This window comes from Oncorhynchus mykiss, chromosome 11 (genome assembly GCF_057628025.1).
Source record: "Oncorhynchus mykiss isolate SJ-2025 chromosome 11, ASM5762802v1, whole genome shotgun sequence".
In the NCBI taxonomy this organism is placed as follows: domain Eukaryota; kingdom Metazoa; phylum Chordata; class Actinopteri; order Salmoniformes; family Salmonidae; genus Oncorhynchus; species Oncorhynchus mykiss.
The window spans coordinates 43,266,560-43,287,349 of NC_143032.1; the positions used below are offsets into that span (position 1 = coordinate 43,266,560).

At 42.3% G+C, this 20,790-nt stretch overlaps 2 protein-coding genes across 3 annotated transcripts in view; both read right to left on the reverse strand.

Moving 5' to 3' along the window:
- Nucleotides 1–4,014: 4,014 nt before the first annotated feature.
- Nucleotides 4,015–9,669, reverse strand: LOC110535704 (survival motor neuron protein 1). 2 transcript variants are annotated; one of them, XM_021620888.3, is made up of 9 exons: nucleotides 9,129–9,669; nucleotides 6,511–6,582; nucleotides 6,147–6,266; nucleotides 5,875–6,066; nucleotides 5,532–5,699; nucleotides 5,225–5,299; nucleotides 4,941–5,048; nucleotides 4,455–4,532; nucleotides 4,015–4,167 (listed from the first exon to the last, which is right to left on the reverse strand). In XM_021620888.3, exons 1-8 carry the CDS (start codon nucleotides 9,174–9,176, stop codon nucleotides 4,479–4,481), a joined length of 837 nt encoding a protein of 278 aa, XP_021476563.1. In that variant the 5' UTR covers nucleotides 9,177–9,669; the 3' UTR covers nucleotides 4,015–4,167; nucleotides 4,455–4,478. The 2 variants fall into 2 exon arrangements, with proteins under 2 accessions (XP_021476563.1, XP_021476564.1); XM_021620889.3 differs by having other exon boundaries at nucleotides 4,015–4,252; nucleotides 9,129–9,269.
- A 3,528-nt stretch (nucleotides 9,670–13,197) lies between these two features.
- The window catches only part of LOC110535705 (uncharacterized), a 69,927-nt gene continuing 62,334 nt past the window's right edge, over nucleotides 13,198–20,790 (reverse strand). Inside the window, exons 5-16 of the mRNA XM_021620890.3 lie at nucleotides 18,971–19,108; nucleotides 18,601–18,678; nucleotides 17,667–17,818; nucleotides 17,422–17,476; nucleotides 17,187–17,261; nucleotides 16,726–16,834; nucleotides 16,021–16,545; nucleotides 15,622–15,891; nucleotides 15,351–15,449; nucleotides 14,958–15,085; nucleotides 14,680–14,731; nucleotides 13,198–14,576 (exon numbers count right to left, since the gene is read on the reverse strand). Coding sequence (XP_021476565.2) covers nucleotides 14,440–14,576; nucleotides 14,680–14,731; nucleotides 14,958–15,085; nucleotides 15,351–15,449; nucleotides 15,622–15,891; nucleotides 16,021–16,545; nucleotides 16,726–16,834; nucleotides 17,187–17,261; nucleotides 17,422–17,476; nucleotides 17,667–17,818; nucleotides 18,601–18,678; nucleotides 18,971–19,108 — 1,818 coding nt within the window. The 3' untranslated portion in view covers nucleotides 13,198–14,439. The remainder of the gene's footprint in view (nucleotides 14,577–14,679; nucleotides 14,732–14,957; nucleotides 15,086–15,350; nucleotides 15,450–15,621; nucleotides 15,892–16,020; nucleotides 16,546–16,725; nucleotides 16,835–17,186; nucleotides 17,262–17,421; nucleotides 17,477–17,666; nucleotides 17,819–18,600; nucleotides 18,679–18,970; nucleotides 19,109–20,790) is intronic.

Consider the following 20,790-nt stretch of genomic DNA (forward strand, 5'->3'; position numbering starts at 1 on the left):
GAACGTAATTTAGGCTGCAATGAGATACAAAATTAGAATCGTTAGGTCGTCACACCGTTGATATGGCAACGAACGCTAATAGTTTATCGAATCCCATTGTGACGCGGGGACACACACACTTTTTGTCTGGGGGATATTATTTGGCATGACAGCCCCCTGGAGGTCAGGGCCTCTGGGCAAGTGCCCTGCATGCCCAGTTGGTAATTCAGCCATGATTATTACACTCATTGAATGCAAGGGAAGCCAGCAAGCATTTGGCCTCCCTGATAAAAAAAAGTATAAAATAATAGCCAATCAGAGTTGAGCTAAACTGAGTGAGCTCAACTGTGAATGGTCCTGGCGCACCCAAAAAAAAGGTCAAGGGAAGCCAGTTTGGATTTGGCTTCACACCAATCACATCAAAAGCAAAACGTAATTGTCAGACACAACTTGAATTGTTTAATCTCGTTGTGTCGATGTCATCCGGTGGCTAGCTAGCTAAAATTTCCCCTTTCCTAAATTAGCCATGAATGGAGATAGGGATTTGGACTTGTGGTTTTACTTAATTCTCTGCACTGTCCAATGATTATAAAGGCGATTCTGATCCAAACATAAATTCATACATTGTGCCCTTGGCCTGAGACGAAAGAAGTTCAATATGTAGCTAGATGTAGTAGGCTAATGTTAACTAGCTGGCTCATCGTTGCCCATGAAAGGAAGTTAGGCTAGCGAGCAAGTATGTTAGCCTACCTGGCTAACGTCGTCCTGGCTACCGAGGACAACAAAAACTCAAAGCGTGTACTGTATGACAGCGTTATAGACCGTTTAGGCAACATGAAAGAGGAGGATGGTATTGGCGTTTCTCTATAAGTAGGTCTAGGGGGCGTGAACATGTTTTTCTACTTGCACATACACACATAAAGAGAGATATCAGAACCATGGACAGTCACATCATATTTATCTTATGTTGATTGGACTAAATCGTTTCTGGTATCTTTTAGTTGTCACTGTATTAGACTAAGCATAGGTGATATGATGATATTGAAATGTTGAAGTTGAAATCATGCTAGAATAGTGGAGGCAGCTCCTGTTTTCTTTGCAACTTGTGGTAACTCTCCATGGTTCTAAATCAATAGTTGTTTAGTAGTCCGAAAATGTCAGAAACATTAACTTGCTTGACCATGCTGTAGGTCATGTAACTGTTTGTTACATGCAATATGTGTTGTGGACTTCATTGGACAGAGATTACTCTCCTGTTAGTGATGAAACAAAGGTGTGGTTGAATTAATTTATTCTGCCTTTATTTTGTCTCAGCCATAGGCCTATATATCATGGTGGCAAACAAGTTATAGAGAAAACAACACAAGTATCACAACACAGGTAGTAATAGTTTTTATTTCTGTCTTGGCTTCCCCAGTGATTTTACACATGCACTGTTACTGGTCACTGATCTTATCGTGTGCTTCGCGGTGTGAGCTTCCTGTTTGACGCTTGCTCTGCCCCCTTCTATGATGTTTTTGATCATGTGGTTTCTCTGCAGGGGCTTAGTAACAATAGTTTTGATTTTCTCTTGTGAGACCAAGAAATAAATGCAATCAGGATTAAGCTGTCCAACTCTTTCTGAATTCACCCTACTGCTTTCCACTTAAGCATAATTTATTCACATCACGTTACTAGAATATTTAAGTTGTTGTGTATGTCACATCCTTTTTATTTGATGACTTTATTATTTAACTCCAAGTGCGGTCTGACAAAAATCACAATTTTAGTCGTTTTCCTGCAGTCTGAACAGCCAAAAAGTACATGGAATCAGACATTTCAAACCACCTTCGTAGCTTTTCCAAGCTGAGGCAGACCCTCTGAACTCCTTGCTGAGGCAGACCCCTTGAATTGCTCATTGTCAGGAAAGGGGCTTACATACAGCTATCCTATGCCTCTGGGCCCACATCCGGGAATCAAGACGCTGTCCAACCCTAGCTCCCCCCATGACATTGGCCCAACCCAGATTGCCCTTAGTCTGGCTTTCTAACTTTGTGATCCCTCTGCTCTCTGATGGGCAATTCTCAATGCAACGGTCTCCTCCTATCTCTATCACACACACACACATACAATAAACAGCAGTGAGTGCTGAGAGTCATACACCGTGGCAAACGTTGGCACAGCGGGTACAAAATGTCAGTGATAGAACACATGCAAAAAGACAATCACATAGCTGTGAGCCAAGCCTAGAGAACAGCTGGGGCATGATGGCATAGTCTAAAGTCAAAGACAATAGTCCTCTCTCATCTCAACCACAGAATCTCTCCCTCTCTCACACACACACACACACACACGAGTAGAAAAACATCCACGTGGCCTCCAGAGGGGAAATATTAGAGCTAGCACATTACACTTACTATAATGACATGGCTTTTTTATGTACTACTACAGTATGTAGTACTATATGCATGTACTGTACATGCCCTTTATAGTTTTGACTCCAATTTATTGTGGATTAGTCCTTTGTGATATAACTAGAGAAGTAATTAACCTTCAATGACGTGAAAGGATTTATGTGTATCAAGGTATAAAGAGGATAAAGCAAAATAGAAATAAAACGTTTGCGTTACGTCTAAGCCCAGAGGACATATATATATATATAAAAAGATTGTTCTCTTGATATTAACCAAGAATCCAACAATGTGCAATCTCCAACCAAAGTGTATACCCTGCAAAGGGATATCAAAATTAACTTAGCCTAGATAGACATCAGTAGATCTGAAATGAATGGATACTGGGGTTTTGGTGAAAACTTCATCAAAGGGATTAGGTGGAACTGTGGCCATACTGCTTATACAATCCTTTCATGTTTAGTGTCTTGGAGATAGGGCTGGGGCAACGGGTTGTTGATTTCGGATATGTTGTATGATATAACGTATTGTTGTCGAGTATTTCAGGCCTAAACCTCTTCCCCTCCTGGTAGAGATAGTGCCAGGGTAGAGGGACTACGTTTGGCCTCCCCCCAGCCCAAGGTCTTGGTAATCCTATTTTGGCGTTGATGTTATACTAGGGGTGCATTCATTAGTGCACACTGTAGCAAACAGTTTTGCAACAGAAGATGTTTCCAATGAAAACAGCTTTCTTACCGGGAAGATTCAGGTAGGTCCCTCCCAGTTTCATCCCATTTGCTTCCTAGTGAATACACCGCAGCTTTAGAAGCTTCTCTCATCAGGGAGCGAGGAAGACAGTTGTGAAACAAAAAGATGGATATGAGTGTCTTATTACAGATTATGGTCGGTATATGTTTATGAGATGTTGCTGGCCAGCATTGAAAACAGGTGGCAAAACATCACTCACAAATGGACCTTTAGTTGATCAATTGACATGACAGGCATGCTTTGGTGTAAGCAGGAACTTTGAAACAATTGCTGTAACATTACTTCTTCAGTGTACAGGACTACCCTGCCATCTACTGGGGAGGAACTGTTACTGCAGCAGCGTAGCCTAGTGGTTAGAGCGTTGGACTAGTAACTGCAAGGTTGCAAGTTCGAATCCTCAAGCCGACAAGGTAAAAATCTGCCCCTGAATTGTCATTGAAAATAAGAATTTGTTCTTTACTGACTTGCCTAGTTAAATAAAAGGTCAAAAACAAATACATCAAGGTGATTGTACCAAAGCTGATCTATCATGCTGACAAGAAAGTCGAATGCCAACTCGCAAAATGGGAAAACCTGTCCTCAAAGATGGAAGCAGTAGGCGAGATCAGGACCATTCTAACCAATGAGAGGGCAGATGCGGACGTGGAAATACAGGCACAACGAAGGTGTTTTTCTCAAAGTTAACAGAATGCCACGCACATCTGCTCATATCAGTACAAAACTTATTTTCGATCAAATAAGCCTGATGTAATTTGACACTCACATAAACCTCCATACAAAAAAGGTGGACAATTGTTTTAGGTCAATTCAGCTCGCTTTGCCTCCTCTCTGATTGCGAGATCAACTAATTGAATACTCACACGTATTAAACAAAATAAAGGTAACATGTAACAGCAAATTTTGAGCTAAGAGCCTTTATTTGGGTTTATTTACAAAGAATACAAAACGTAACCCTGAAACACATGGAGGCTTTGAAACAAGAGTTCATTCACACATGTTACAATTCATTCACAGCACTCCAGTCCTCTGCATCTGGGATGGAGACAAACACCTAGGACCCGCAGCAGAACACAAAGGTCATTATTTTTGTGGCGGGATTAACACAAACGTTTTGAAGATATTAGTTGACGGTTTGTCTGAAATGGCAAGAAAATGATCATTATATTCTTTCCACAAAGTGGCAATCGAAACATCAGAGGCTCATGCAAGTCGGTCAAAAAAGATTTCAATGGAATCCTTTCCGAGCAGGTAATGGCTACAACACAATAAAAAATAAAAAACACTAAAGTAAGTCAGTTTAGTAAATGACAAAAAAACGGCTAATTATCATTTATTTACCAGGTAAGGACGAAGTCCCCCTTTTCACTTGTGGTGAGCCTTCTTTCCAGCAGCTTCTTTGCGGCCTTGCTTTAACCCCTATAACGGAAAAGAAAAGAAGCAACTTAGGCACAGACTTCCTTTTGCGTCGGAAAACCCGATTACACCTGGTATTGAACTAAAAATGTATTTCCGATCAATCTTCACGCGATCCATGGAACCATGCTCCAGATTCGTCATGTTTTCACATGCACAAGTACAGTGAAATGCTTTTCTTGCAAGCATTAACCCCAACAATGCAGTAATGAATAACAATGTAATACTAAAAATAACAAAAAAGGTAGAACAAAAACAAACCAGAGTTATAAAATAAGAACAGAACGTGTATCCATGTAGATGCCGCTATGCGTATTAGATAGTGAATTATTCAACTTAACCATCAGTAATAAGCAATTCCTGTCTCATCTACAGCATGCAAGACATGATGCGGATGGCATGCAACTGTACCAGGTAGTATCCAGTGTGGTATCCACTCATGTACCAGGCGATCAGCATACTTCCCAAGGCCTCATCGTCCTCTCCGTCTGGACTCATGGGGGGAGGGGGAGGGATCATCTGACAAGAGACAAAACTACTATGTTCAGACTGGTGCATCTTTCAGAACGTTGCATGAAGAAATGTACCAGCGACATTGCTTAATAAGCGCCATATGATATGAGAATAGATTCTGATCTCTACGGCCAACATTTCAAATGCCAGAGAATATTTCTGTGCTCTAGAATCTACCTTACCGGTGGCCCAGAGGGCATCATGGGAGGCCATCCCGGAGGGGCAGGCCCGGAGGCCCCAGGTCGCCTAGAGTCTCCCTGTAGACAGAACAACACTCTAAAAATATGCACACTCCATTGTCAAATAAAGGATTTATTCCATCCACACATACAAGATGCCATGTTTCAAATGCCACCTCTGCCTGTTTAAGCAACTTCCAAATGAAAGTTAAAGCAAAAGTTCACCAAAATGTGTTGGGGCTTTTTCGTATGTTAAGAAGTAATGCACGGATGAACAGTGACTGACAACCTACAATTAGGGTCTACTTACCATTCTGAAGCCAGGCATGGGAGGGGGACCTGGGGGAAAGCCAGGGAAACCTGGACCCCACATCGGAGGTACTTTGGGGGATTTGGACTTGGGTTTAGAGCGTGGCACGTGACTGTGAGGGGCGGACGACCGATCGCTCTCCTTTGTAGAAGACTCTGCTTCTTTAACCTGCATTACAGAAAGAGAAATAAGAACACTCCAAAAGATGTCCCCATTCAAAAGTAATTGAAGTCTGACTTCTATGCCTACTGCTGAGTTCCACTAGGCTAACCGTCCATTCTCTTCATTAGTTACAAAACCAATCATACACTTAGGGACACCTTCACAAACATCCTTAACGTACCTTGTCGGGGGCTTCCTCCTCTACCTCGGAGCTCTCGGTCAGAAGGTCTCGGAGGTTCAGCTCCTCCTCGTTCCCATAGTCTGTGAACACAACTATACAGGTGCCCCGCTTCTCGTCTATGGAGGAGATAGTGGCAGCGTAAAGCTTGCCGTCTTCAGACCAGTAGGCACAGCAGGGCTCGCCGACTCTCCACTGCAACACAGTAGTCGTTGTACATCTATTAGGTTAGACCCTTTCATTTAAAAGTACTTGTATTATCGCGCAGTGCCTACCTCTTTATCGGAAGGAGCACTACTTCTCTTTCTGCTGCGGTTCTTTTTGTGGTTTTTCCGTTTCTTTCCGGGGTTGTCTTTCTTTGGGATTGTGGTGTCCTCCTCCCCCTTCAGGGCGGTCTGACAGTCAGGATCAATGGTTACAAAAAGGTATCAAAACGTGAGCATGACGTCAGAGGGGGATAACAGGACATTTTCACGGAAGCTTTTCTGAGATGCTACTTCAGGAGACATGTTTAGCCTACCATAATGCACAAACTGTAATGACCTGATACTGATGCATGTTTCTCAACCCAATTGTCAATCCATGTGAGGAAAATAAGAACACAGTCAACAGAACGCTATAATAACACTGTAGAGGCACCTTGAATGATGCAACTGCTTTGTCGTAGGCCTTTATCAGTGCAGTGTCATCCCAAATGTCAGAATCGTCACTCTGGGAGAAAAAAAATACAATTAGATGAACAAATCAATCCTCTGAGAGACTTAGAGTAAGCACGTTATTTATAATAAGGGTTACAATGGAGAAAACTGTTGTGGGTTCGCAGAGTACCATGGACAACAGTAGGGGTGGAAAGATCTCCTTTATAGTAAAAGCACTGCATGAATCTATCATCTTATTTGCAGGTTCAAGAAAAAAATTGCCTTTTATAAACATTTCATGCAATTCTCCATCATGTTACATATTAGCAGCATCTTTTTTTAATATCACACAAATCACAGGCAATGGACTTATAGGCTTATGTGTTCATCTTATATTTCTCCAATGCCAAATCAGTGTGTCTTGTTTGCAACGAAACTGTCCCTGTTTGCAAATAGTTCAATCTGAGAAGTCATTAAGAATCTGAGTATGGTACTTTCAAAAGTTAGGCCTACCAGTCAGAGTAGGCCTACTGACGCAGAAAAATGTGAACTTTAACTACTGGCTACTCCTTTACCGTGGTTTAACCCAACGAGAGAAGGTGTCAAGTGTTTCCCTAAAAGCTCTTTAATCAATTGGTAGTGACCAAATTAAATGACTTCCCAAGCAAAGCCTATTTTCAGTTTCCTCAGCTATAAAAAGGTTGTATCTCAGCCTCTGAATGTCAAAGAAACAAAACAATGATATTCCCATATGCATCAGAGTCACGTCTTTCCCCGGCTGGTCTCATAGAGTAAACGTAACACAGTAAATGAAAATCAGGGATACTCAAATTAGCGTGATATGTTACGGTTGGTATGGTTACATAAGTTAGAAGGTTCCTTAATGTAAAACCCACCCTAACCCACTCATTCCTTTAATTTAGGGTGTTGAATAACACTAATATGTGAGAACATTTTTTTTTGGTGAACAAATGTTTCAATTTGACATTATAATATGGTTGATAGCAAAACAGAAAATCATGGTGGAAATCTGTTACAGCTCAAGTCAACTAGAAAATCTACAATGCAATGCTCTCTCCATGGGCATGTAACGTAGCTAATTACATGACCTATTTCTTAAATAGGATGAAATAGGCTCCAACACAAAGCCCTCTTGTTGTTAGTAAAGTATAATTAAAATGAAGATGGTTGAAATGAATTTAGCCTACTCGAATTTGCTTACTTGCAGCACCATGAGCTGTCCATTTCAGATTGATTGTGCCACGATGCTGTTTGAAGTTTCAGCACCACAATGTAAGTTACTTATACTTATTGTGAGGTCATTAACGCAGAAAAATAAATTTTAAATTTTACCTTTATTTAACTAGACAAGTCAGTTAAGAACAAATTCTTATTTTCAATGACGACCTAGGAACAGTGGGTTAACTGCCTGTTCAGGGGCAGAACGACAGATTTGTACCTTGTCAGCTCGGGGGTTTGAACTTGCAACCTTCCAGTAACTAGTCCAACGCTCTAACCACTAGGCTACCCTGCCGCCCCAAATGGGTAATGGGTAATACACATATTGCTTTTAATACAAAACTATTATGGTAGTAGCAAGCTATCAAAGTTGAACTCCGGTCCTCTATCTCATCACTACGCTCTCTTTCTCAAACTGGACAGAACATAGATAGTGCATAGGCCTAATGACATTTGTTGGGGGGGGGGGGGGGGGCGACGACGACCTTTGACTCTCCTCCTGAATTACCACCAAATGTTAGGCAGCACACAAAAAGTATTTGATCAGCAAGAGCAGATTGGAATATCAGGATTGGAATTTCCACAGCAGTGTAATGCAGCCCAGTTGTATTTACACCATCCCAGCAGCTATCTTATAATTATGCGCTGTGCTTCTCCGAACCTATAGATAATTTAATTGAGACCACACTAATTAGCGCACTTGAAATCGCGCCCCGCGGAGAATTAGAGATGAGGGGCAGCATCTGGCACACATCGCCTATAGCAACTAATTCTAAAACACTGAGAAATATTGAAATGTAACAAATTATAAATAACACGACCCTCCCCTTGACTGAAATGTAAAAAGCATGAACCTGCCCCATTTTCCTCCAGGTAACCATGTACATTTCGATCCATCCCTTTACATAATGCTTTCTACTGATAGCCAGGATTCCATCTAGCTTGTCTTGATGCACTGCTCAATATTCATAGCTGCATAATAAATGTGTCATAACTAGATGGCCAAGCTAACTAGCAGGTAATTGCTAGATAGTAAAACATATCCAATGCTATGTGACCTTCCTGGTTCCCGCTAACTACATTTCGAATTGGCCATCAGTCTTTTTAGTGACTGGTGCTGGCATATCAACTGGCAATCTGACTTGTTACCACTACCGCTAACACTAACAAGATTATGAAAATTAACCCTACATCTGTGCTGCTAACACTAAAAATCCGGTGCTATACCGAGTAGCTCGCTATCTATCTAGCTAGGTGGCTAACTTAGTTGGTATCTAGCGAATCTGCAACCATTAGCTTAAATTCAACAATAGCTACTAGTTAGCAAGCCAATCTACGATGTTATCTACTTACTGAGTAACTATATAAATTATAACTTACTTGTCCAGCTCCACGAGCAAAAAGCATATCTTTACACCCATTTGCCATGAATACGCAGAAATGTGGCTGCTCTCACAGCTTTGATTGTTGGGTTTTCACTGAAGCGTAGCAACGTGCGTCGCTGACGTTCCTAAATAAAGGATGACGTTAAAAAGTTGCGACAAAAATGTTGGCACGTTGGCTTGGCAACGAATTTACGTCCCTCTGTCCACAAACATTATTGTTCACATTTTCTGGCAAGTCGTGATTTTTTCGGCAAAAAAAATGATAGATCCAGCTTTAAGTTCGTTGGGTGATCAGGTTGTCTTTGCTGCGCCCAGCTACGCGTGGACAATGTAACGACCCCGTTACAATACTAAAAAATGACATTCTTAAACCTCCCCTGTACCTATGTTTGTCTTCTGTTGATGCGCGCCTTTGTTTTGCCTAAATCCATACGTTTTAATAAAACGTTAATCAATCACAAACGCTGACAGATTCCCTGTTGATATTCAATTTCCACATGTGCATTCACGCTCCGTTGCCATCTTAGAGCAACAGCATTTAGGAAATAGTCGATGGTTGTATTTGTTTAACGTTTTATATATATAAAGTGTATTAAAGAAAGGCACACAACAACATCTGTCATGTTACACAGCAGTGTTGTAATCTTCCATGCATTTTCTTTACGGATTTGAACACACAGAGGGGTGTCTTCAAACACATAATACTCCAGTGAGTTGACTATTCTAATCTAATGTGTATAATTGTTCTACAAACATACATGGCTATGGGTGATTACAACAGCCTTGTTTTTTTCTCTTTACTGCTAATTAGAATGACTGCAACACACTTAAACACATAATGCGCTTCATCTTAACCTCAGATATGACCATTTTGTCTCAGTACACAGGGTCAGTGTGGAGGGATGAAATCTATAGTACCTTTTCGTAATGTAGACCTTATGTCTGAATACCTAATATGTTACCAATTGCATAGCCTTGTTTATTTATCAGTGTATATTTTAATAATGAACCAGGTTTGAATATGTAACATCACATGGGGCCCAAGGAATAGTTTGTTTTATTCTACCTGTTCACCAAATCTAAATTGAAACACAACCTGTTCAATAAACCTAGCAGCGACCATGCAAGGGGCATTTTGTAAAAAGTTAGTTTATGTAGACAGTGTTCACACAGATATATTACTTGATCCAGCGTGTACTCAAACAAAAAGTATAAAACCTGTGATTTTTTTGGCAAATCTGACTACTACTATCTGAAAAACATTGTGAACAGTGAACAGAAGTTGTATTTAAAGGATCTCCACCTGTCATTTGTGTGTCCACCTCCACAGTGTTTTATCAGGGAATGACCGCACACCTCATGTATAGTGAAACGATCTTCAAACAGCAGGCTAAGATAATGCCCAATCTCACTTTATTGCATCAGTTAAAACATTTCTTACGTGCGATGATTCGTAGTCACACTTTAATCAAATTAGGCTATAACTTTTAGGCATAATGAAGGGCTTCAAAACACCTTTATAGGTTTAGCAAATCATTATAGGCAAACATCATGTGGCATAAAATCTGACAAGTCCTTGTTGGTTTTATGCATAGTCACATGTTAAAATTGTTTTCACAGACTAGGGATAACTGCTTGTTTTTACAAAGCCTTTTATAGGTACTGAAGTTAGGGCCATTGTACAGTAGGGGGCAATATTATAGATACTAATCACAGATTTGAGATATCTAGAAATGAATAGGGAAACATTACCTACAGTTGAAGTCGGAAGTTTACATACACATAGGTTAGTCATTAAATCTTGTTTTTCAACCACTCCACAAATTTCTTGTTAACAAACTATAGTTTTGGCAAGTCGGTTAGGACATCTACTTTGTGCATGACACAAGTCATTTGTACAACAATTGTTCACAGACAGATTATTTCACTTATTATTCACTGTATCACAATTCCAGTGGGTCAGAAGTTTACATACACTAAGTTGACTGTGCCTTTAAACAGCTTGGAAAGTTCCAGAAAATGATGTCATGGTTTTAGAAGCTTCTGATAGGCTAATTGACATCATTTGAGTCAATTGGAGGTGTACCTGTGGATGTATTTCAAGGCCTACCTTCAAACTCAGTGCCTCTTTACTTGACAAGCCCGGGCCTGATCTGACATAACAGACATTGAATGAGCCTGAATCCTAAAAAAGGCCAGATTTCTAGTTAACTCGGCTATATTGATTTAAACTGGTGTTGAGAACATCACAGCGGAGGAATAATGGTTGGATGCACTGCCAAATTCTCTACAACAGCTCTGTTGCGTGTTAAAACGCCAGCCCAGGACCTCTACATCTGGCTTCTTCCCCTGCGGGATCGCCTGAGACCAGTCACCTGGACAACTGATGAAACTGAGGCGTATTTCTGTCTGTAATAAAACCCTTTTGTGAGGAAAAGCTCATTATGATTGGCTGGGCCTGGCTCCCAAGTGGGTGGCCCTATACCCTCCCAGGCCCACCCATGGCTGATGTAAAATCCATAAATTAGGGCCTAATTATTTGATTTAAATTGACTGATTTTTTATTTAAATTGACTGCCGTCCATGACTCCAAGTTACGTGAATGAGAGCTTTAAAAAGTGCTATTTTGTATTTATTAAAGTGTTGATTTTCACCCATCATCCACATGTTTAATCCGTGACACTTCTGTGACCTTCCTAACAATTTCTCGCTCTCAACGATTCAGAGGAAAAGAGATGAGTAGAAGTAGTTAAATATTAAGGTCGCCATCCCTGCATAATTTACGACAAAGATTAATGAGGGAGAGTACATATGAAGCCATTTACAGTCTTACACAGAGGTAGAGTGTGTACAAGCAGTGCACAGAATCTTGGAACATAATGGCTTCAATCGTAAAGCTCAGCATGCTACTACTTGCTTTCCTGAAGAAAACCATCCATGCAGACCAAGAATTCAATGAGATTGTGGCGGAAGGTTGATGTTTATTCCCGTTTCACTGGCGAGTCATTTCCACTGATTGGCAACCGTTTGATTTTCACGTATAAAACTAAAGAAAGCACCTTGCTGTGGACCATTTGTAAAACCTTAATCTGAGAATTTCATGCTGGCTGCTGGTTTAAAGGGATCGACTAAAATGATCTACCAGGAGATTACAGATCCATGATCGCACTCAATCAGACTCGGGGTGGTACAAGCTTGAGTGCAGGGGACCTAGTTGGTCATTGCAGCACACAATACCGCTCACCGTTTGCAGGGCTTTAAACTATAAACCACTACTGCCTGTTCATACTGGAGACATTAAACCTGCAGTGTAAGGGTGCAAGGGGTGGGGACAACATGTCAGTTTGATAGTACCAGGCAGGTTTTTGGCCAATGGGCAGATCCCGGGCGAACCTTAAGGAGGACGTAGGTAGCCGGGTGCAGCTGGCTGAGAAAAGCACCTCTTTCCACATCCCTAACCTTACCATAGACGACTTTGCGTTTACAGTTGCCTGGTATGGGAGGGACTGATGTGTTCACAGATTTGTGTTAGGGAACTCCTCCCTATTTATTTCCTCATTGATGCTCAACCACACAGGGCATCACGAGTGTCGTGTGAATACAGAGTCGTTTATGACAGTGACAAAGGTGAGTTCAACCAAGGTTCCCAAACATTTGGGAACTTTTTCCCCTGTTGAACCCATCTCAGTTCAAAGGTCCGATTATGTTCTGTTGGTCTGCCCCAAGTCTGAGCCCCATCACAGAGTTCTTATCAGACTGAGAAAAAGGTTGCTCCCATCTGGAACTCTAATCCTACTGAGACTGACAGGGTTGTGTGGTACAGACAAGACTGCTCAGGTGGACGGCGTCATTTTGGACACAGAATATGGACTAATAATGCCTAAGGATGTGGATGGCCGAATGAGTGTCTCACCCTCACTTCTCTGGTCCTGTGAGGAAAGTTTAAAGGTGTAAATTGACCAATTATCAAGTAAATGTCCACTGTGTGGACTGTACACACCTCTCAAACATGCGAGGCTAATGTGCAGTATGTTACCTGGTAAAAAGACAACTCTGCAAAATGATTTATATGTACATAGCCATTATATTTCTCAGAATATTAAAAAAAAACAATTTCTCATGAATATGTGCAAGTGTTTTACGTAAAAAAAAAAAATATGGTACAAAGCTGATTATTATGGGAGAAAAATACATAATGGATGTTTTTGCTCAGTTCTATTAAATGAAATTAGAATTCTTGTTCCAACATCACTTCTAGGTTTCTGTGATTACAAAGTAACTTGTAGTAGTATTTCCCTGTTGGTTGTTTAAAAAAAAAAAACTGTATGATATGCATTATGTAAAGTTACTTCCTGCTTTACGTTTCATGCTTTGTATGCTGTTTTTCATGAATAAAGAAATATACCTTTAAAATAGTATTTTGTATTTTAATGTAGGAACAAAAACTAATGAGACCTGTAATATATATATATGAGCTAGAGTTTAAGAGTATCATGAGTTCGTAAATGGTATAGGCTACTATTTGTAAATGTGGAGTAAATGCAGGGAACACAAACCATACACACACTTGTAGAATGACAAAGCAAAATAAACCAAAATGCATGTCACTATACATTCTTATGTACAAGAGAGGTGTATTAAGACTTAATGACTTTAAAAAAAACTCTCGCTTCAAAGAGACAGTTTGATTTACAAGTAGCATTTTTCGTTTATGTGAAATTAGCACAACGCTATCAATTAGTATCAGATAGGAATACCATGCTGCTTGGATAAAAAAATGAAAAAAAGTGTAGATAAAACACAGATTATGCACACATAAAATAACACCGATACAGGAACAAGAAAGACAGTCCCTTACAACATGGAAAACGCTGTTAAATGTACCAAGGGAACGACACATCCACACAGACAGTATGCTAATAGTATCAACAATCACCAGAATATTAGGCTGTAATAAGAGGGACTGATTGAGCCTGCAGACATCCCATCTGGTGCTCCCTCTCTTTCCCAGTCCTCCTCCTTGTGGAGTGAAGGAAGGGAGGGGGGGGGGGGGGGGATCTTGCTAGTCCACAACTGTGTGTTTCGGCCAGCTAGGAGTCTGCCAGTGGTTAGAACAGGAGACACTGGCTTCCCCCACAACACAGCCGAGTGTTGCATGGAATCCAATGGAAGTTGTTCAATGTGTCTATTGAAGTTAAGGGCTCTATGTATGCAGCATGTATACTATGGTGGTTTCACTGTATGGGGAATGAGTGTTCAGTCCCTGAGTGTGTGTGTGTGTGTGTGTCTGTGGTGTGTGTGTGTGTCTAGATGGTCTCCACGTAATTGGCTGGGAAGAGTCCCAGGCGTCCATCTTTACTGAAGCCACGCCACCAGACCTTGTCCACCGTTTCCACAGCACTTATGATGTCACCTGGCTCAAAGGAGATCTCTGATTCGTCCTCTGTGGAAAAAAAAGAGAAAGCAAGGTTTAACACACTCAGAGAGCATCATAGAGGGGATAGGTGTGTATGTGGTCCATGGTATGAGTTACACCTGGAACTGACCTGCTTGGTAGTCATAGAGAGCTCGAACACACATCTGTCTGTCTGGTGAAATCTGAAAGAAACAGCGAGAAAAACGATCACAAATGGCCCCAGCCTGGGGAAAATTTCATTTTTCCTATTGTAGAGCCCTCTCTTGGTTCTCATCGACATGGCATTCATATTAAATGAGTCATTCTTCAATCCTGTTCTTTGGCTATACTTGAAGAACAGTAGTAAATACGATGGCATAGCAGGGGACAGAGGCCTTATTACTTTGTTGATTGTGTTACATTCCGTACCTCTTTTCCATTCTCTGAAATCTCCTGGTCCTCAATCTCTTCAACAAAGTCCTCCTCAATTTCATCATCGAAACAAACAGCCAACTCCGGAGTATCTTGGTCCCTCTCAGGTGGACTCATGGATCGTTCTGGAAAAGAGGAATCATGAGAGGGGTTGGATTCTCATTCCCTACTAAACAAGCAAGTGTGTAGTATTTCAAACCCCTTCATGATCTTAAAAATCCATGAGGAAGAGGATTTCTGGAAAAGGATAGGAAATTGTAACATAGCATACCGGTATGTCTGTTCCACGTTTTCTCATCAATATAAAGGTTCATTCAGTTTGAGAGCAACTTGGGCAATTTAGGCTAGCGTAGAGTAGAGATAACTAAATGGTTGAGTGTGGTTACATACCTGTACCATTGTGTTCCACCAACTCCCCCTCATCTCTCACCCCATTGGTGGATGGGGCCACAACCTCTTGTGTGATTGGCTGAAGAATATCCTCTGCATCTGAACATAACAAGACATGGGTTAGATTGTGTTAGTTGTATCAGACACTCTTTGCACAACATTCTTATACATACAACTCCTCACTCTTCTTCTCTTTTAATTGTTGTATTTGACCTTTTTGAATTTGTATAACAGGACAGGCCTGTACAAGATACAAAACAATGTACTTTACCTGTGACAGCTGGCTCCTCATCCTCTTCTGAAAGCTCCACCAGCACTGGCTTAGCAGAGGCCTGGATGTCATCTGATTGGTCCTCCTTCTCTTGTTCCTCTGCCACAGGCTCCTGCACCGATAAAGAGTCTGAATCTGGTGCTGAGCCCTCCTCTCCCTCCTCCATGTTTGGGCTTGGCTCTGTATTCCCAACACTGGGCTCAGGCTCTGCCTGTTCTTCCTCATCTTCCTCTTCCTCCACCAGTACGGCTTGTACGGCTGTGTACTGCTCTGGATTGGAGACAATGAACCATTGTGGTTGTAAGTACAGTCATGCCAAACTGACAACACAAATCTATAACGGCTTGACAGACACCATTGGTCATTCTACAGTAGGCTGTGTGTATGATGAGGACCTACCTGTTGACTGCAGTGGACTCTCTGGCAGGGGGACAGTGGGAGGCTGTGGTGCTGGGGCAGGCTCCAGGGAGACTAGTGGAGAGGGGGAACACTCAGGCTGGGACTGGGGAGGGGTATCTGGGGGAAATGGTGGCAGAACCTGAGCCTGGTGCTGGTTCTCTGGAATGGTGGAGGTCAGGGTGGCTAGGAGGCCTGGAGAGGCTGGGGGGGCAGAGGGCTGGGTTGGAGGCTGAGACTGGGGGCTGGGTGATGGGAGGGTAGGCCGGGCTGAGACAGCAGGGGCGAAGTGGAGGGGTGATGTGGGAGGGGACACCAGGGGGGCGCGGGGGCTCTGGGGAGAGGTGATTGGGCGGAAGCTGGTGCTGGGTGGAGACATGGTGCGGTGGAAGGGGGAGGAGGGGACACGGGAGAGGGGTGAAACCAATGTTGGACTGCGGGGGGAGGTCGGAGTGGGGCCGTCCCATTTCCCAAAGATGAATGCTGTATCGGTCAGGCTGCGCTGGTACCGCCTTAATGGAGGTTTGCCTTTGTGGAGAGAGAGAGGGAGGGAAGAAAGACCCAAATTAAGAAATGCACTGCAACAAGACCAATAATGGTTGTTTAGGTTCATGCACGATTGACTGACTGGCTTCATAATCACACACTGCATAGACAAGCCACACCTTGGTTTGCCAATGCTTATTGACAGACACACAGTGAATTTACCTGTACGGGGGGAGCCGGGGCTGGATGGGCTTTGGGACGATGATGATGACAGCTGTCTGAAGAACTCTCTGGGGTTCATGGAGCGCTGTGATACCAGCACTGCTGCCTCCTACGGGTAGGAAGAGGAATCACACCACACTGTTTTACCCGAATGATGTAAAGGAAACTACAGCCAGGTCTCAATAGTCTAAAGCTATCTCCTCTCCTCCTTCTTCTCCTCCTTTCCTTTCCTTCATCTGCACTGGTGTGAAAGAAGTGGACAGGTTCCCATGATAGGATAGGTCAAAAGGAATATGGCCTGTGTTTTCAGATCAGTGCAGATGAAGGACAGGAGACAAGGAGAGGAAGCCACTTCAGAGCGTTGGGACACACCATATGACATGAACAAGAGGTGAGGTGTTTAGGGAAGAGTAGTAAGGGAGTTTATTGGGATTAGAGAGGTCAGTAAGAGAGACACTCACTGCTGCTTTCTCGATGGACTCGCTGCGTCTCAAGCGAGCTCTCATGTCCTCCTCATGCTCTCTCTGCTGCAGCTCCTGTCACACACCAACAGAGAGGTCAGAGGTCAGAGTTCAGACACACACAGGCACAGAGTTCAGCGTAAAGATGCATGCAAAAACACAGAGTTCAGAAGTCAGAAACACCTAGAGGTCGAGTCGCCCAATAACTTTCTCACTCATTCATTCTTTCTCTCACCCATCTTGATTTCTCCTGCTTCCTCACTTCTGCCTCCAGCTGGGCCTGCATTCTCCTGGGAGATACAGAGATACAGAGATGTCAGAAACCTCATAGAATATTAGCCTTAAGTAGCCTTTACTTTGACAACACATTCAAATACCTGATAGTGACACAAGAGAATACCCTTGAGTCAGAGATTGTGTTAGTAAGTCTTGAGTCAGTGTGTGTGTGTGTGTGTGTGTGTGTGTGCCCAACTTTCTGACCTCTGCCCTTCGATCATCTGTAGTTTCTCGTTCATTTTCCTCTCCCTCTCGTCAGCCTCTTTCCGTTCCTTCAGCACTCTCTCTTTCTCCCAACGGCGTCTCTCCTCCACTGCTCGCTTCCTCTCTTCCTCCTTCCGCTCTTCCTCCTCACGCTGAGAGAGAGCGAGAGAGAAAGAGGAAGATGGAACACAATAGATGAAGACTTATTACAGTTGACAATGTGACCGTTAAAGATGTGACGTGATGTGAACACTAAAGATGTGACGTGATGTGAACACTAAAGATGTGATGTGAACACTAAAAGATGTGACGTGATGTGAACACTAAAGATGTGACATGATGTGAACACTAAAGATGTGACGTGATGTGAACACTAAAGATGTGACGTGATGTGAACACTAAAGATGTGACGTGATGTGAACACTTAAGATGTGACATGAACATTAAAGATGTGATGTGATCACTAAAGATGTGACGTGATGTGAACATTAAAGATGTGATGTGAACATTAAAGATGTGAAGTGATGTGAACACTAAAGATGTGACGTGATGTGAACATTAAAGATGTGACGTGAACACTAAAGATGTGACGTGAACACTAAAGATGTGACGTGATGTGAACACTAAAGATGTGATGTGAACACTAAAGATGTGACGTGATGTGAACACTAAAGATGTGACGTGATGTGAACACTAAAGATGTGATGTGAACACTAAAGATGTGACGTGATGTGAACACTAAAGATGTGACGTGATGTGAACACTAAAGATGTGACGTGATGTGAACACTAAAGATGTGATGTGAACACTAAAGATGTGACGTGATGTGAACATTAAAGAGGACAACTACTTTTCTCCTGTTGCATTGACGAATTACTAGAAAAACTGTCTAAAGCTATGAGGGTAACTGTGACTACGTTTCTGTGTAGGCTACCTCTGCACGTGCCCAGAAGGAGTCTCTGTTGGCCCGTCTCATCTCCATGGCAGCGTTAGTTTTCCTGTAGTTAGTGCCCTATCAACAGAGATCGGCAGATGCAGAGGAAAGAGAGTGTGACTGGAGAACAACACTGTATGTACATATTGCATAAGGAGCCTTGGTTGTTTGTAACTCATAATTGCTAAAGTATGAAAAAATGTTCAAAACATACAGTAGGTATAGAGGAAGTACAATGCATGACAGAGATTAAAACTGAGAGAATCTAGCTGTGGGATCCTCCTCCATGTAAAAGCACAGTTCCGGGTTTTGTCCAGGTGTTAGCGCCCCCTCCTGTGGACAGATATGATATTGCAGGAGGAGCACTCACCACTGTCTCCTCCTTGTCCTTGGACCGACTGCTTCTTCTGACTTGCTCTGTCTGGGGGCGGACTTTACTGAGCTCAGTGCCTATCTTCTCCTCTGTGACATCCTCAGTACTCTCAGCACTGATAAACACATGAGCCTCCTGCAAAAAAAGAAGAAGACGAGAAAGAAGAGAGAGAAAGAAGAGAGAAAGAAAGAAGAGAGAGAAAGGAGAAAGAAAAAAGAGAGAAAGAAGAAGAAGACGAGAATGAGAGCGAGAGAAGAGAGAGAGAGAAGAGAGAAAGAAGGAAGAGAGAGAAGAGAGAAAGAAGGAAGAGAGAGAAGAGAGCAAGAAGGGAGAGAGAAGAGAGAGAGAAAGAAGGGAGAGAGGAGAGAGAGAGAAAGAAGGGAGAGAGAAGAGAGAGAGAGAAATAAGAGAGAGAGAGAGAGAGAGAGAAAGAAGGAAGAGAGAGAAGAGAGAGAGAAGAGAGAGAGAGAAAGAGAGTGAAGAGAGAGAGAAAAAGAAGAGAAAGAAAGGAGAGGAAGACGAGAAAGAAAGGAGAGAAAGACAAGAAAGAAAGGAGAGAAAGAAGAGTTGCTGTTAATCTTTGTTACACAGTGCCATGACACTTGCTCCAAAGCGTGTAAGCATGACAGCTTGAGTCCCTTCAATAATCTGAGGTCCTGAACATCCTTTCAGTATTTTAGGGGAACATTCCAAGGAAGGACTTCAGCTGTCCAGCAAATTGGTGCATTTTTTTTTGGCCTGCACACCACAACTTTGCCACAGACACTTGATGTCACTTGATCCTTTCCAGAACTTTTGGGAACAAGAATGTCATTTTTATTGGCTGCTATGATCTACGGTATCAAACGTGTGAAACTTCAAACTCCAATACAATTCTGCTACAGCATTCCAGACGAGGGAAAGAGGAGATATTTCCCCTCCCTTTTCATGTACCCACTGACCCTGTGAATACATATGTGCACAGACGCACAAACACCCAAACTCGCATGGACGCACACACACACTCTCTCTCCGAATGTAGTTCTTTGAAAGCTTTCCCCCCTCAGTGGTTCCTCTTGGCTTTGGCCTTTGGGCTGTAGCTAAACTATACAGTTGTGTATCAGCTTGTATCTAGTATCTGGCTTACACTAGAGAAGACAAGAAGGAATCTATTGGTTTGGAAGAGATATACAGTGCCTTGCGAAAGTATTCGGCCCCCTTGAACCTTGCGACCTTTTGCCACATTTCAGGCTTCAAACATAAAGATATAAAACTGTATTTTTTTGTGAAGAATCAACAACAAGTGGGACACAATCATGAAGTGGAACGACATTTATTGGATATTTAAAACTTTTTTAACAAATCAAAAACTGAAAAATTGGGCGTGCAAAATTATTCAGCCCCTTTACTTTCAGTGCAGCAAACTCTCTCCAGAAGTTCAGTGAGGATCTGAACTTGTATGAACTTTCAGCTCATACAAGGAGAAGACTGATCAGAGATGCAGCCAAGAGGCCCATGATCACTCTGGATGAACTGCAGAGATCTACAGCTGAGGTGGGAGACTCTGTCCATAGGACAACAATCAGTCATATATTGCACAAATCTGGCCTTTATGGAAGTGTGGCAAGAAGAAAGCCATTTCTTAAAGATATCCATAAAAAGTGTCGTTTCAAGTTTGCCACAAGCCACCTGGGAGACACACCAAACATGTGGAAGAAGGTGCTCTGGTCAGATGAAACCAAAATTGAACTTTATGGCAACAATGCAAAACGTTATGTTTGGCGTAAAAGCAACACAGCTGATCACACCATCCCCACTGTCAAACATGGTGGTGGCAG

Coding starts and splice junctions, on each gene's coding strand:
- LOC110535704 (XM_021620888.3), bottom strand. CDS start 9,176: ATGGCAAATGGGTGTAAAGATATGCTTTTTGCTCGTGGAGCTGGACAA. Junction 6,583..9,128: donor TTGCTCGTGGAGCTGGACAA/GTAAGTTATAAT, acceptor TTTTTCTCCCAG/AGTGACGATTCTGACATTTG. Junction 4,533..4,940: donor ACCACACTGGATACTACCTG/GTACAGTTGCAT, acceptor TTTCCGTTATAG/GGGTTAAAGCAAGGCCGCAA.